General features: G+C 34.1%; 1 protein-coding gene across 6 annotated transcripts in view; it reads left to right on the top strand.

The window, feature by feature from the left end:
- Positions 1-13,462, top strand: part of GRIK2 (glutamate ionotropic receptor kainate type subunit 2) — a 427,988-nt gene that overhangs the window by 145,634 nt on the left and 268,892 nt on the right. For all 6 annotated transcript variants that reach the window (XM_042803252.1, XM_042803250.1, XM_033008456.2 and 3 more), the window contains one exon: positions 2,109-2,366. In XM_042803252.1, coding sequence (XP_042659186.1) covers positions 2,109-2,366 — 258 coding nt within the window. The remainder of the gene's footprint in view (positions 1-2,108; positions 2,367-13,462) is intronic.

Below are 13,462 nucleotides of genomic sequence, written 5' to 3'. Positions count from 1 at the left end.
TATATATTCATTGTTCCCACTTGCATCTTGGATGTGAATGCAACTTTTTATTTGTAACTGGGCAGGCTGTATCAGAATATGCGTAATCTTCCAGTGCTAATAGCTTTTTGCTTCATCAATTCACAATACAGCCAACTACATTTGTGCTGACAGGTGCTTTAGTTCAGAATCAAAGGCTAAAGGTTAACATAAAATGGTTCATTTTATTATGGTGGCTCCAAAGCAGAGTTTTAACAATGAGGTTTAAGCATTTGACTCATTTTGTGGTTCATGATTATGTCCATTAGTGAGCAGGCAGGCGCTGCATTAAAAATAACCTGTTTAGATCTCTTAGTAACACATTCATCTGAAGTTGAATATAGATGAAATATTAATGGGTTTTTAAAGGTACTATATGAAAGAACAACCTAAAGGCAAGACAATATTTCCAAGATACTGTTTCAATGAAGAATAATGTAAATGCAAATAAAATATCCCTGAAATCACTAGAAAAATTGTTATGCGTCTGATGGAGCTAGTGCCATATTAAATCACATGTGAAAGTATTGCATTATTCAAATCTCAGAAACAGGAGAAAAAAAAGCCCATTGAAAAGCCATCTGGTAGCTATTGCTGTTGTTAGTGATCCCATTTACTGACATTTGCATAAAGCTTGTTGATTACTCTTAGGAAGGGCAATATTAGCATAAAAGTGGTGGTTTTTGTTTTTTTTTTTTTTTTTTTTTTTTTTTTTTATCAAGCTAGTCATTTAGGCTATAATCTGATGCTCAGAAATGCAATGGAGATCTTGTGCGTATTTGAGAAGCTCATCTAAACCACTGGTGCTCTGCAAAAAGGTACACCAGCATAGTTTCTGGAATGCACTTGAAAGACAGTAATGTTTTGAACATGTTGTAAAGGGTGTGCCCAGTAAAGCAATTTTGACTTGCTGAGAAAAGTAACGTAGTAGGTTGTGTTTCTACTGCTTGTTTCCTCAGCTGTCAGCAACACTGAGGGTGGAGTAACAATATTAATTAATCAAACCTCATACAAATACTGTTATCTTGATTGGATTAGGGAGATACTTGTCATTACTTCTCTCTACCAAATGGGAAGTTTTCTTAAAATCATAATCTGTTGCTTTTTCAGAACTGCATACTCATAAAGGTTGGCTATGGAAGTGATCTAAACAGGAGCAGGGCCTGGGCTGAAACACTGGTCTGCAGTATTGACTAATTTTCTTGCTTTCTTTTTGGCATGTCCCCAGTAATATTCTACAGGGTAATGCTGGAGTGTACTGTGGGAGATAATACAGACCAGAGACTGCTAGTGCGCAGTATAGGCAGGGCCACACTATATTTGAAAGAGGAGAGCTAAGCCACCCGAGTGCAGCAATATCAGGTCGGTGACTCTCAGGACCAGTTTTATCTACTAATATAGGCGAGAGGCAGAGCTGAGTATTTCCAATGTTTAAGAAGTGACACTGTTTTGTTTGTTTTTTTTTTTTTTTTTTTTTTTTTTTTTTTTCATTTATAGATAGCAATTTAGTTTTGGGTAAAATGTTGACCTGTAAATTTTGCTAGTCAACATGCCTACTTTTCAGATACAGAAATTCAAATGTCCATTTCAATTAAATTAATCATCTGACTGATACTTAACTAAAATTAGCATGTACAATTTCTGAGTAATTAGGATCTCATTAGAAATAGTGTTGATAGATTGAGGAATTAAGTTAGTGTTGAAACAGCCTAGGTTAGAATACTGTCCCATGTGGCCCTTTTCCAAATGTAAGATACAGCTGAGCATAAAACTCTTCTCTTGACAGTGCTTTTTAAAAGATACACAATTGCTGGCCTTTGTGACTTCCACTGACATAGAAGTGTTTATTAAATGCAGCTGAGTGTTATTTCAATGTTAAGTGTTGTTATTCATCAGCTCATAGTGAAAGCTTAGAAATATATTCTGAAGTTGAAATCTGTGTAAGTGAAAGTGTTACACAAGGAGGGAGATCTGTCAGCAATAAAGTTATATTTCACGGAGTGCCTTTTGTTTAATATGAATTGTGTAATACCTTCTGGCACACTGCCTTCTTTCCTCTCATCATTGACAGACTTCTGTCTCCTCTTCAGCCTGCGATCAGCTGTCCCTTGGGGTGGCTGCCATCTTCGGACCATCCCATAGCTCCTCAGCTAATGCTGTCCAATCCATCTGCAACGCTTTGGGTGTTCCACATATCCAGACCCGCTGGAAACATCAGGTGTCAGACAACAAGGACTCCTTCTATGTCAGCCTCTATCCAGATTTTTCTTCACTCAGCCGTGCCATCCTTGACCTTGTGCAGTTCTTCAAGTGGAAAACTGTTACTGTTGTTTATGACGACAGCACTGGTAAGGCTAAAACATTAGACTGTGTGCAGATACCTTCATGTGTACAAAGAGAGGGAGGAGGGATGCCACTAATCATATTTCTTAATTTGAGAAATCTTAACTAAATTACAGGAATTTCTTTTGGCAAGGTAGTGTATAACAAATAATGTGGATTTATTAGCATAAGTATTCTCATAAGTATGCTTCAGTTGCTGAATCCTGTGGTTTGAGCTCACAGCTGTCAATAAATCAGTCACACTCTATCTGCATTTTCTTCAATGTCTTAAGAGTTACTAACAGCTATGTCTTTTGATTTTAATTAAAACTTAAATTTTGAAGAAAATGACGGTAACTTGAAAGACGTACTAGTATTCCTGGTGAAATAAAAGACCTAAATTCTAGCACTGCTTCTGGCATTAGTTAAGTTAGAAAACAGGTGACATTTTGTTGGGGGGGAATTTCAATATATGCTTTTTTAGTGAATTGCATAAGGAGCTCTGGTTTTAGCTGTTAGGAATTAAAACCAAAGGAAGTTTGGAGGCTTGTTTTGCAGATGAGTTACATAAGTCAAAAATGAACTCCCGACTCTCCAGCAGAAATATACCAGTTTGCTACCTTTCCTTTATCTCACCCTAAAATTTATTTTGCCCTTCTGTTTTGTCTTAACAATGACATCTTTGAAAAATAATTTAAAAACATAAGTTTGATTTGTGGTCTGTGTATTGGTGGTCAGAACTAAGACTTTGATAAGAGGAAAATCTGACTGTAATGGAAGATACAAGGAATATATTTAGCCAAACGAGATATATTTAATCTTCTTGGAAATGTTGCTAACTTTTTCCATGCTGGTTGAACTGTCATTGGCATGAAAAGAGCATGGTGTCTCAAACCCTTCCCGTGGTTCAGTGAACTAGAAGATTGCTCATATCCCTGTTACATAATGCTACTATCTATCTAAATCTCAAAAAAAAAAAAAAAAAAAAAAAAAAAAAAAAAAAAAAAAAGAAACAATGTGTTACATGTAAGGCCACATATTATGAAGACTAACTCTGCTAGATAACAGTTACAACAGGACAGGATGTCTGCTTGCTACTTAAGTTCAAATAAGAGGTGTGTATAGCTAGGGAAAGTTGAGAAGGGAAGAGAAATGGCAGTGCATAGAATTGTTTAAAACTGATTTTTTTCTTCATACCATTTTTTTTTAAAAAAAGCAAGGCAGTGAAGTTCAGAGGCTGCCTCCCTAAAAGTTTAGCTTTTCAGACCTTAGGCAATAAATATGTAGCTATCTTATTAATGTTTTTTTATATTTTTTGTATTATTGTTCTGAAATAGAACAAGAAGTGAAGAAAGTCTCAAATTCTCAAATTTTATTCAAATATTGATTGAAAATGTGATTTAGGATTCAGTGAATCAGTTATAGACTTAGTTTTATGTAAATTTGAAATATTTCATTTTGATTTAAATTGTTTGGAGACTAATAATTTTTATAATAAATTCACTGCCTGTTGATATAGGCTTTTCAGGTGAGTCATATGTTTTAACACTTTAACACTTTGAAACTGCTTTGCTCAATATTTTCAAGTAATTTTTTCATATTCTACCAAAAACCAAAGCAAAACAAAACAAACAAACAAAATATAAACCAAAACAAACCAAGCCTCCCCCTCAAAAAAAAAAAAAAAAAAGCCAAAAAAAAAGTCAAACCAAAAACCGAAGAACCCAAACCCAAATTAAATATTTCATGTTTAATGGGCTCTCTAAGCTCCGTGTTTTCTGAAAGAGATATGTTGTTAACAGTTGTGATAGACCTGTTCTTTTTATAAAATATATTTTGAAGTCAGGACATAAGTAGAAATAGGAATGAAGATGAAAAAGAAGTTTTTCTTGTGTGTGTTGTGATTTACTTGATTTACCTGTGACTACTGTTAACATTTAAGAAGAAAAAAGAACATGAGCTCTTTTAAAATACATTTTAAATAAATTTGACGGTGAATAAGGAGATTCAGGTATTTAGTTTATTTAAAAAGCAAAAATAATTATTTCATGAAGTATTCACTTTAAATTTAGATTTCTTTCTGGAGTGGCTAGACCTTTCATATTATGATTCTAGTTGTTCCTGCTGATAAACAGTAATCCCAACTACAACATCTTTTTTTTTCTTGAAATCTATTTCTGTCTGAAGAGATAGAAAAAAGAATCAGTTTTGAAAAGGTAATCCTATCTCTTTTTTTTTTTTTTTTTTTTGGCATTTGCTGTAAGTAAATTTAAATTTTACTTTTTAAAGACTGTCAGTTTCTCTTTGTTGGTAGCAACTCCTATGGAAAATTCAAAGACTTCAAAAGCAGGACACACTGCTGTGAAGTGCACAGCATTGCTTGCCTTTGAAGTACATATGGGAACAACTCTTAGCTATGAGAAACTATCAGTCTTAAATAAGTAGAGTTTAAATCTTGTTAGAGCTCAGCTGCAAACTGGAGTTTTTTGAGACAAGGGGTGGGGGGATAATAACATTTTGAAAGGAAGTACTTACTTCAGCTGAAGAAGAGGTTAACTCCTTCCATGGGATGAGATAAATATTCATTTGTGAACCTAGGGCTGAAGCTGAATATGATAGTTTCCGCTAATATTTAAAAACTGTGTTGTAAGACTCCTTGTGCCATTTAAGACAATTTTAAATCCATTAAAATGAAATCAATAAAGATAAAATATTTCTCACTGTTTATATCTATTTCTTCCATTTGTCCAGTGATGCCTTAATGTAAAATGGACATCATTCTTATTTCCCCCTCCTTTGTTTCTCTTTTAATCTCTCACATTTTATTCTTCTTTACTGAAAAGTGGTTTAAGATGATAATGTATGCCTTACTTTATGATAATTTAGTGTTAAGGATGTCTTTTATCCAAATGGACAATTCCCAAAAGCACACCCTGGTCAAGACAATTGTATGTTGGTATAGCTGTTACAGTGATAATTTTTTTAACTGCTAAAATTATTATTTCGGAGGGGACAAATTTACTTTATGTATTTCTATTATTACTTTATAAACATGGATATGAGAGGAGATGATACTGCTATTACAGCCAGGAAGAAAAGGTAGAAAACATGCATAAACTATGTCTGGAGTCTTGTCAAGATAAATTATGGGGAGTTGCCCATATGCCAGAATCTTTGAAGACTGTAGGTCCATTCTGAGGGAAAGTATGTTTTGTTTTGTTTTGTTTTTAAATGTCTTTATATCTTAATTGTTATGGATCAATTTTATGAATTCTCTAATGAATTCTAATGAATTAAAAGAATTCTAATTACGTGTCAATATTTTTCATTATTTCAGTATGGGATATGTCTTCTTGAGTAAACACAAATGGAAAAATCTGTGTGGTTATTTGATACTGCAGTCAGTAAAAGCCCATGTTAACGCTAGTGCCGTTCCCAGGAATGCACTGGAGACTGATACTTCAAGTACACACTTCAGTTGCCTCTTGACAGCACCATTGTGTCCGATTGTATGCAATCCCCCATGCTCCTATCTTATAGGAAGGAAAGTCAGTTATGTGACTCTAACAGACAGCAGAGCATTTTCCTGATGTTACACAAGGCATTCTACATGAGTGTAGATGTAGACTTTCCATAGTGTTTTTGTATGCCTTTCAATCCTTAGTGTAGCTGCTTTCACTATATCCATATGACGAGATGTGCAAAATAGACTGCTATCACTTTTATTTGATCTGGATCCCATTTGATCTGAGACTGTGTGGCAAAAAAGTGGTACAGAGTTCAGAGCCCAGTTTGAAATAAGAGAATTTTGGAATCCCAGGCTCCCTTTGCAATAATGAACATCTGCACATCTAAAAGATTACCACAGAGAACAGCCATTACTGGGTTGTCTCCATCACTGAAGTATTCTCCCTGTATCCTCTGTGGAGGAATAGCTCTACATTTTGCTACTAATTTGAGAAAAGACATAAAGAAGTTGTTTTTCATGCACTATGGGTAGCAACTAGACCCTGTCCCCAACCATCCCCAGCTTTATGATTCAGAAACAGCTAAGTCAAGGAATATTAACCTACGGAGTCTGGCTGTTAGTCCTCGAGCCAGTCTGGACTTCAAAATACTGGTTTGTTCTTTGCTGATCAGACCTGCCCCACGTGTTCAGAAGCCTGTAATGAGGAAAGCAGGATAATTTGGCACAGGAGAAAATGAAGGTTGTGTCATGCTGAAACAGGGACAGAGATACTGCTAAAGAGATATGATCAATAACATTGGAGAGAGTAAAAATGAAGTTGAATACAGCGTAATGAGGAAGAGTCAAGACTCTACAAGTAGGAGGAAGTAGATGAATAAACTAGAAAGATTATTTCTGTCTTGTCTCAGTAGGAAGATATGTAATCTGTTACAATGCGGATAACATAATAGAAATAGAAAGGAACATAGAATGGACAAAGTTTTCAATATGATAATAAAGTCTTCTGCCTTAGTAATATTTTATGGAGTAGGCATTGTGACAGTAAATAGATAAGTCTATTCTTTCAGGGAAGAAAAAATGTGTGAATCTTTTTTCTGTGAATCTGTGTTTGAATACTCCTGAACCTCACATTTGTTTTTTGTTTGTGTTATTTTTGTTTGGTTTTGTTTGTTGTTTTTTTTTTTGTTTTGGTTTTGTGTTTTGTGGTTGTTTTTTGTTTTTTTTTTTTTTTTGGTTGCTTTTTTTTTTTTCTTTAAAGTAATTTATGGTGTGTTTGTTAAATAAATACCATTAAACTGTCCCTGGATGCAAATTAAATCCTTTCAGATTTATTACAGTCATTTGTCTTTAAGAAAGAAAAGTGGAAAAATGGCAGTATGTTCATCAGCTACCTTTCCTAATGGTTTTAATTGGTCTCATAACAGTAACTTAATTTCAAGTACATATTCTAATCCCTGTGCTAAAGAAAACAGACTAGATAAATTCTAAATAAGTTTGTGAATCTCAGATAATTCCAAAACAAAGAATACATGAACAGTTAGATGCTGAGGCCTTTAAATTATAGACATGTTTGTATTGCCAACTAATGCTCTATGCAGATCAAGTTGATATAAACAGAGTTCTGAGTTTTTTTCTTAATTAACATTTGTTTTGGTCTTGGGTGAATGAGTATAAACATGAAAAATCTGTTGCGTCTATGAACAGAAGCCAAAGTAGAAGCTGGAAAAAATTACTTCAGAAATAAAAATGTTTTGTACTGGTCTTCAGTACTGAACCCTGTGCTTTAATTCAAATGAAGGAAAAAGAAAGATGGAATTTTATTGATATTTTTATTGTAATATACAGGTATCATTGATTTCTAAATAAAACTACAGTTTCATTCTTGGGACCAGTATTAAAATTCACATTATCTTATTTTGGCTGTATTTAGCATTGTTGTGGCCTCACCTTGAATATCATGTGCAGTTCTAGACCCCACAATTTAAAAAGAATATTAAGATACCTGAATGTGTCCAGAGGAGGGCAACAAAGCTGGTGAAAGGGTTGGAAGGCAGGATGCCCTGTGAGGTTGGAAGGCAGAGGCCACCAAGTTTGTCTAGTTTGGAGAAAAGGAAGCAGAATGGCAACCTTGTTGCTCTCTGCAGCTTCTTGAGGAGGGGAAGTGGAGAGGGAGGTGCTGAGCACTTCTCCCTGGTATCCAGTGACAGGATGCGTGGGAATGGTTCACAGCTCTGACAGGGGAGGTTTAGGCTAGACATTAGGAAGCATTTCTTTAGAGAGAGTGGCCAAACAGTCTTCCTAAAGAAGCAGTCAATGCCCAAAGCCTATCCCTGTTTGAAGCATTTAGACAATACATTTAACAACGTGCTTTACCTTTTGGACAGCCTTGAATTGGTCAGGCAGTTGGACTAAATGATTATTGTAGGTCCCTTACAACTTCATATATATTTCATGTATCTTATTTCCAGATATCTTACATCTTGTGGTTTGTTGTATGTGGTTTTGCTTTTGTTTTTGTTTTGTTTTGTTTTGTTTTCATCATACTACTGATAAAAAAGGATACTCACCTTTGCAGTTAATGTAACTTTAAACTAAGGAAAATAAAATATTTTGGGGTAAAATAGATCTGAGGTGATGGTGGGTGGGTAACATTCCTAAAGGATTAAGAAAAAAAAGCTTTACGTGATTCTAAGTAAATCTTGGCGAGGGAGAAAATATCTCTTTAAGGATAGTATACATATTACACTATAAGTATGAGAAAAGGTGCTCAAGGAACATTAGAGAACAGGCAACTGTGTAGGATAGAAAATGACATGGTCGGAAAAGGCCTAGTGATCTCTGTTTTTCTGTAAATGAATTGAGCAACATCTCAATTTATATGAAAAGCTGTTCTTTGTAAACACACCTGTATAACTAAGGTCTATTCGTAGCAGAATGAGAGAGAAGGAATGAAGTGAGTTGAGAATGCTGTATTTGAACATTTGACAACTGATACAATAACAGTCCATTTCACCTGAGTTTGGAAGATAAGACTTCAATCTGAGTTATCTATAACAGAAATTTACAGACTGACTGTAGGATATATTTCAGGTTTGAAATTTTGATGTAGAAGGGTATACTTTGTTCAATAGTCAACAGGTAGAAATAGGGAGAGATTGCGTAAAGATGACCTGAGATGCCTAATCCACAATACAGAAGGAGACATCTTCTGGGAGCAACAGTGTAATTCTTAGAAGCATGAAGGAGTATTGCTATAAAGAATAGACATAGACCTGCTCAAGTAAGCCTAGAGGAGGATTATGAAGATGATCAGGGGGCTGGAGCACCTCCCTTATGAAGGCAAGTAGAGAGAGCTGGGATTGTTCAGCATGGAGAACAGAAGGCTCTGGAGAGACCTTATAGTGTCCTTCCAGTACTTATAGAGGGCCTGCAGGAAAGATGGGGAGGGACTCTTTATCAGAGAGTTCAGTGATAGGACGAAGTGTTATGGTATTAAACTGAAGGAGGGTAGGTTTAGATTAGATACAAGGAAGAAATTATTTACTGTGAGGGTGGTGAGACACTGGCACAAGTTGCCCAGAGCAGCTGTGGCTGCCCCCTCCCTGGAAGGGTTCAAGGCCAGGTTGGACGGGGCTCTGAGAAACTTGGTCTAGTGGAAGGTGTCCCTGCCTGTGGCAGGGGGTTGGAACTAGGTGATCTTTAACGTCCCTTCCAACCCAAACCATTCTATCACTCTATGATATTGTGGTTTGCATTGCTGCAGATCAAGATCCAAAACAAACCACTAAATCATGAAATTTAACTGGACAAGGCTTTTTCTTCCCATTCTTTTTAGAATCCTTAAACAAAAGTAATCAAACACAAGGTTTTGGTATCAACAAATATTTCAAACTAGGTGCTTACAGCAAAAAGGAGTATAGAAGGACACAGTTCTTACAATATTCTTAGAGAGATGTTATAAAATATGTTAACTTTTGTAATACTTAAAATGCTGAATGCCCACATATGAGAAGTTATTGTGATATTTCTGATACTGAATCAATGCTTGGGAATGGAAAATAATGGTTTATTGTTAGATAAGTGCAAAACAGAAAAACACACTGGATAGAATTCAAAAAGTGAATGTCATTAAAATTGGAATTTCTGCCAACAGAATTAGTTGGAGTCTAAACCAAAAAAGATTTAGATCTGTTGATGATTTCTTAAATAACACTGAAATTGAATAAAAAAGAATAATGGTTCTCAAGGGACCTAAGTTTTCAAAGCACTTGAATGAAAGAATTTTGAAAAACTTTAAAATGAAGTAATCTTAGATCTGTTAATAATTACTTTTTGAGAACTCATGGTTGAGAGGTGAAGTTCTAGAAGTATGGAAAAAATAGACAAGCTCAGATTTATCTCAGCTTAGGTATTTGTCCAGATTTTTAAGTACATTTATCCTGTTTCTTTGCGTTCACTTAGCTTCTAAATCATCCACCTCTTCCTAATAACTACTTTCCTAACTTGGAACTTGTTTAAAATTAGGTAGAATAAAGTGAGATTTTAGTATGAGGCTTTTTCTTTTTATAGACCAGTCAACTGAATTTCTGTTCCTGGGAAAGTGCTGTGACAGGTCAATGTACCTTGTGGCTAAGGAAAATGCAGTAGATGTGATAAATATTGAGTTAAAGTCATACTGTTCAAGGTGTCATTCTTATATGCAAATTAGAGAAATAGGTTCCTTATGCAACTGTTGTCAAATGGATGCAAAAAAGAGCAATGAGGCATAAATAGATGGGTTTTGGCTTACCGCAAAAGTGAAAAGATATACTTACAAGGTTCGTTTTCTGGTATGAAGAGTATACAAATTACATATGCAGATGGTAAACTCAGAAGCTACAATACTCTAGAAAATATGATTTGTATTGGAGTATTTTAATACTTATCTGTTGAATGTAAGACATGGTCATTGTGGATAAGCCAACAATGGCATTGTGAGAAAGAAAGCGTGATATTGTCTCAGATATATGACCTAGAATTTCATGTGTAAGAAATTCCCAGGTAATTCTAATTTAATCTGCATAAGAAAGGCAATCCACCATATTATTGCTCTTTGCAGCAGAACTCAAAGATGATGGTTCTTCGTACCAGGGGCTTAAAAATATATGACCTGTTTATTTTATATGTTGTTTAGTTTAGTGGGAGTGGACAAACAGGTCTTGCAAAAGGAAACAAATAAACTGTCCTCTATGCTAAATAACATAATTAAAGGCATGTTTAAAATCATAGCAGGAATGATTCAGCTAGGAACATTTAAGTTAGAATAAAATGACAGGTATCCTTGAAAGGTTTTGTTTTTTTTTTTTTTTTTTTATGGGTTATGGTTTATTTAGGTGACTTCTTTCTCTGATTAGTCATATTTTCATACTGCTTTTACTAGGCAGAACAGAAAAAACGGGTAAAGTGACTTTTTAAGGTCACTATCAGAAGTATTTCCTACCACTGATGCTGACTAATGTCTATCAAATGTACAGAAATACTAGATGATTAAGTTCCTCCATTGATAATGAGTCCTCAAATTGGTTTTATATTAGATGTCAGCTAGATGAAAACTTTACCTGTGTACATTTTGGTATATTTGTACTGTTTTGACTTGTGTAATTCTAACTATCATTTGTTCTGATTCTACAAAGCAGATGCAGAATTCAGAGTACTGGTTGTTCTTGAAGGGCTGGATGGGTATTCTCTCTGCAAATAAATGAACTTGTATACAATCCTTACCAAAGATACAGAGTGGGATGGGATTGCTTAGCACAGCATGTTAAATGAAAATACTTTTGTGTATTTCAAATTTGTGTGTTATCTATTAAAAATCAGTTATTCTGTGTTATTTAATGAAATGAATGTGATGATTATCTAAAGGAGGGATTGTTTTATCTATTTTTGGAGAATGAAGAAATATTTTCCAGACTGATTATAAATTGCATAGTATCTTTTAAGTACAGTGTTTTAAGTGCTGTGCACATTAATTTCAAATGAAAATACAATTAGTAGTTATGTGGTATTTGGATACAGCTGGTTAGTTAGTTTAGTGTATTTATTTTCTAAGGAAGTTATTGTATCATTTGTTTAGTAATGTTCAGAAATATTTTTCCAGTGCTACATGAAAATACCAGTGGTAAGGAAGACTTTGTGAAGTTAAAACTTCATCTTCAAACTTTTAGTCTTTTTGCAGTTTGAAAGTTAAGAATTAATTTAGCTATCTGAAGAGAAAGAAGTTAAATTAAATTGTAATTATTTTTGTAAATGGACTTGTAGATGTTATCTGAGAACTTTTCTATAGAGATTCTATTTTTTTTTTTTTTTTAATAAAAGGAAATGTCATCAAATTAAACAGAATGCATGAGTCCAGCCCATCTTTCAGGAAAACTGTAACATAGCCCTGCTCCTCTCCTGCTTCGTTTTGGCCAAGAATTGAATTTGGTCTTACTGCAAAAGAAAACTTTAGTTTTAAAATAAAAATACAATAATTCCATAAGGTACTTTATAGTATTTATCTATAAGCCTAAGGAACAGAAGTGGCGGTAATATCTCCAGAAATTATTGCATTAATAATGAACATATTCTAAATGGTACTTTATGTTGTTTTTCTTTTGTGGGTTTGAATGAACTTAAGAATTTAAATCTTACAGAAAATTAACTAGGGAACTTATGATCAAAATATTTCTTTTTTCATGAAGACTAGAAAATTTTATTCATTATGTTCAAGTACAGAAAAATGTGACAAGAAAACTGTTTAAGTGAAATATGAAACACAAGAAAATGGAGACATCACTATCAGATCTTGCATGGGGCATAAATTTAAACTCAGATTTATCCAAACTTAACTACATTTTATACTCCTACTTCAGTGTTACATATTTTGTTTTCTGGTAGGAGGAACACTGTGAAATGCATGTGAAATGTCAATTCCTTTATGAATTGCTCTACATCAGTCTCAGCTCAAATATTCCCATCTTAATACATTTTACTTTCAATTCTAGGTATTTCTTCTCTTGCATGCTTACCTACTTTTTAAGAAAAATTATAGCTTCTTTTGTTTCCAAGAATAAATGTGTTTATCTGGAGTAAATTTAGACTTAGAATGTTCATTTATGTTTCTTTTCCAAACCATTTGATTTCTACTAGATATTTTGCCATTTTTATTTCTACTAGATATTATTTTTTATTTGGTTTTGCATAGTTTGATTCAATAATGATACTTCTATGGTGTGGTTAGAAATTGCTAACTTGTTCTACTGCTTCTTTCATCATTGATTGTGACAGCTTTGACAAAAGCTGTTTTGTCCTTTGACTGTGGTAGATCTCTTTTCTTCCTCTTCACCCTCATTAAACTGCACTGCTCATGGATGTCAGCCACTTGAGAGATCATACTTCACACTATTACAGGAATTCTTTTGAAATGCCCAGTACTGTTAATTGTCATTTCTGTCACTATCATCACACTGAATTAAAGATAAGGCTTTCTGAAAATGTTCAAAAAACATGTTCAGAAAACTGAATAATAACAGTATTTCAAACCAAACATACCATAATAGAGCCACATATGTAAAGGAATGTCACATGTTGATGGAGAATAGAAAAACATGGCAAATCTAATATAAAAGTTTTAAT

The sequence above is a fragment of the Tyto alba genome, unplaced genomic scaffold, assembly GCF_018691265.1.
Source record: "Tyto alba isolate M040663 unplaced genomic scaffold, T.alba_DEE_v4.0 Super-Scaffold_40, whole genome shotgun sequence".
Lineage (NCBI taxonomy): Eukaryota > Metazoa > Chordata > Aves > Strigiformes > Tytonidae > Tyto > Tyto alba.
The sequence above is the reverse complement of the archived record's forward strand: the minus strand, read 5'-3'. Positions and strand labels throughout refer to the sequence as shown.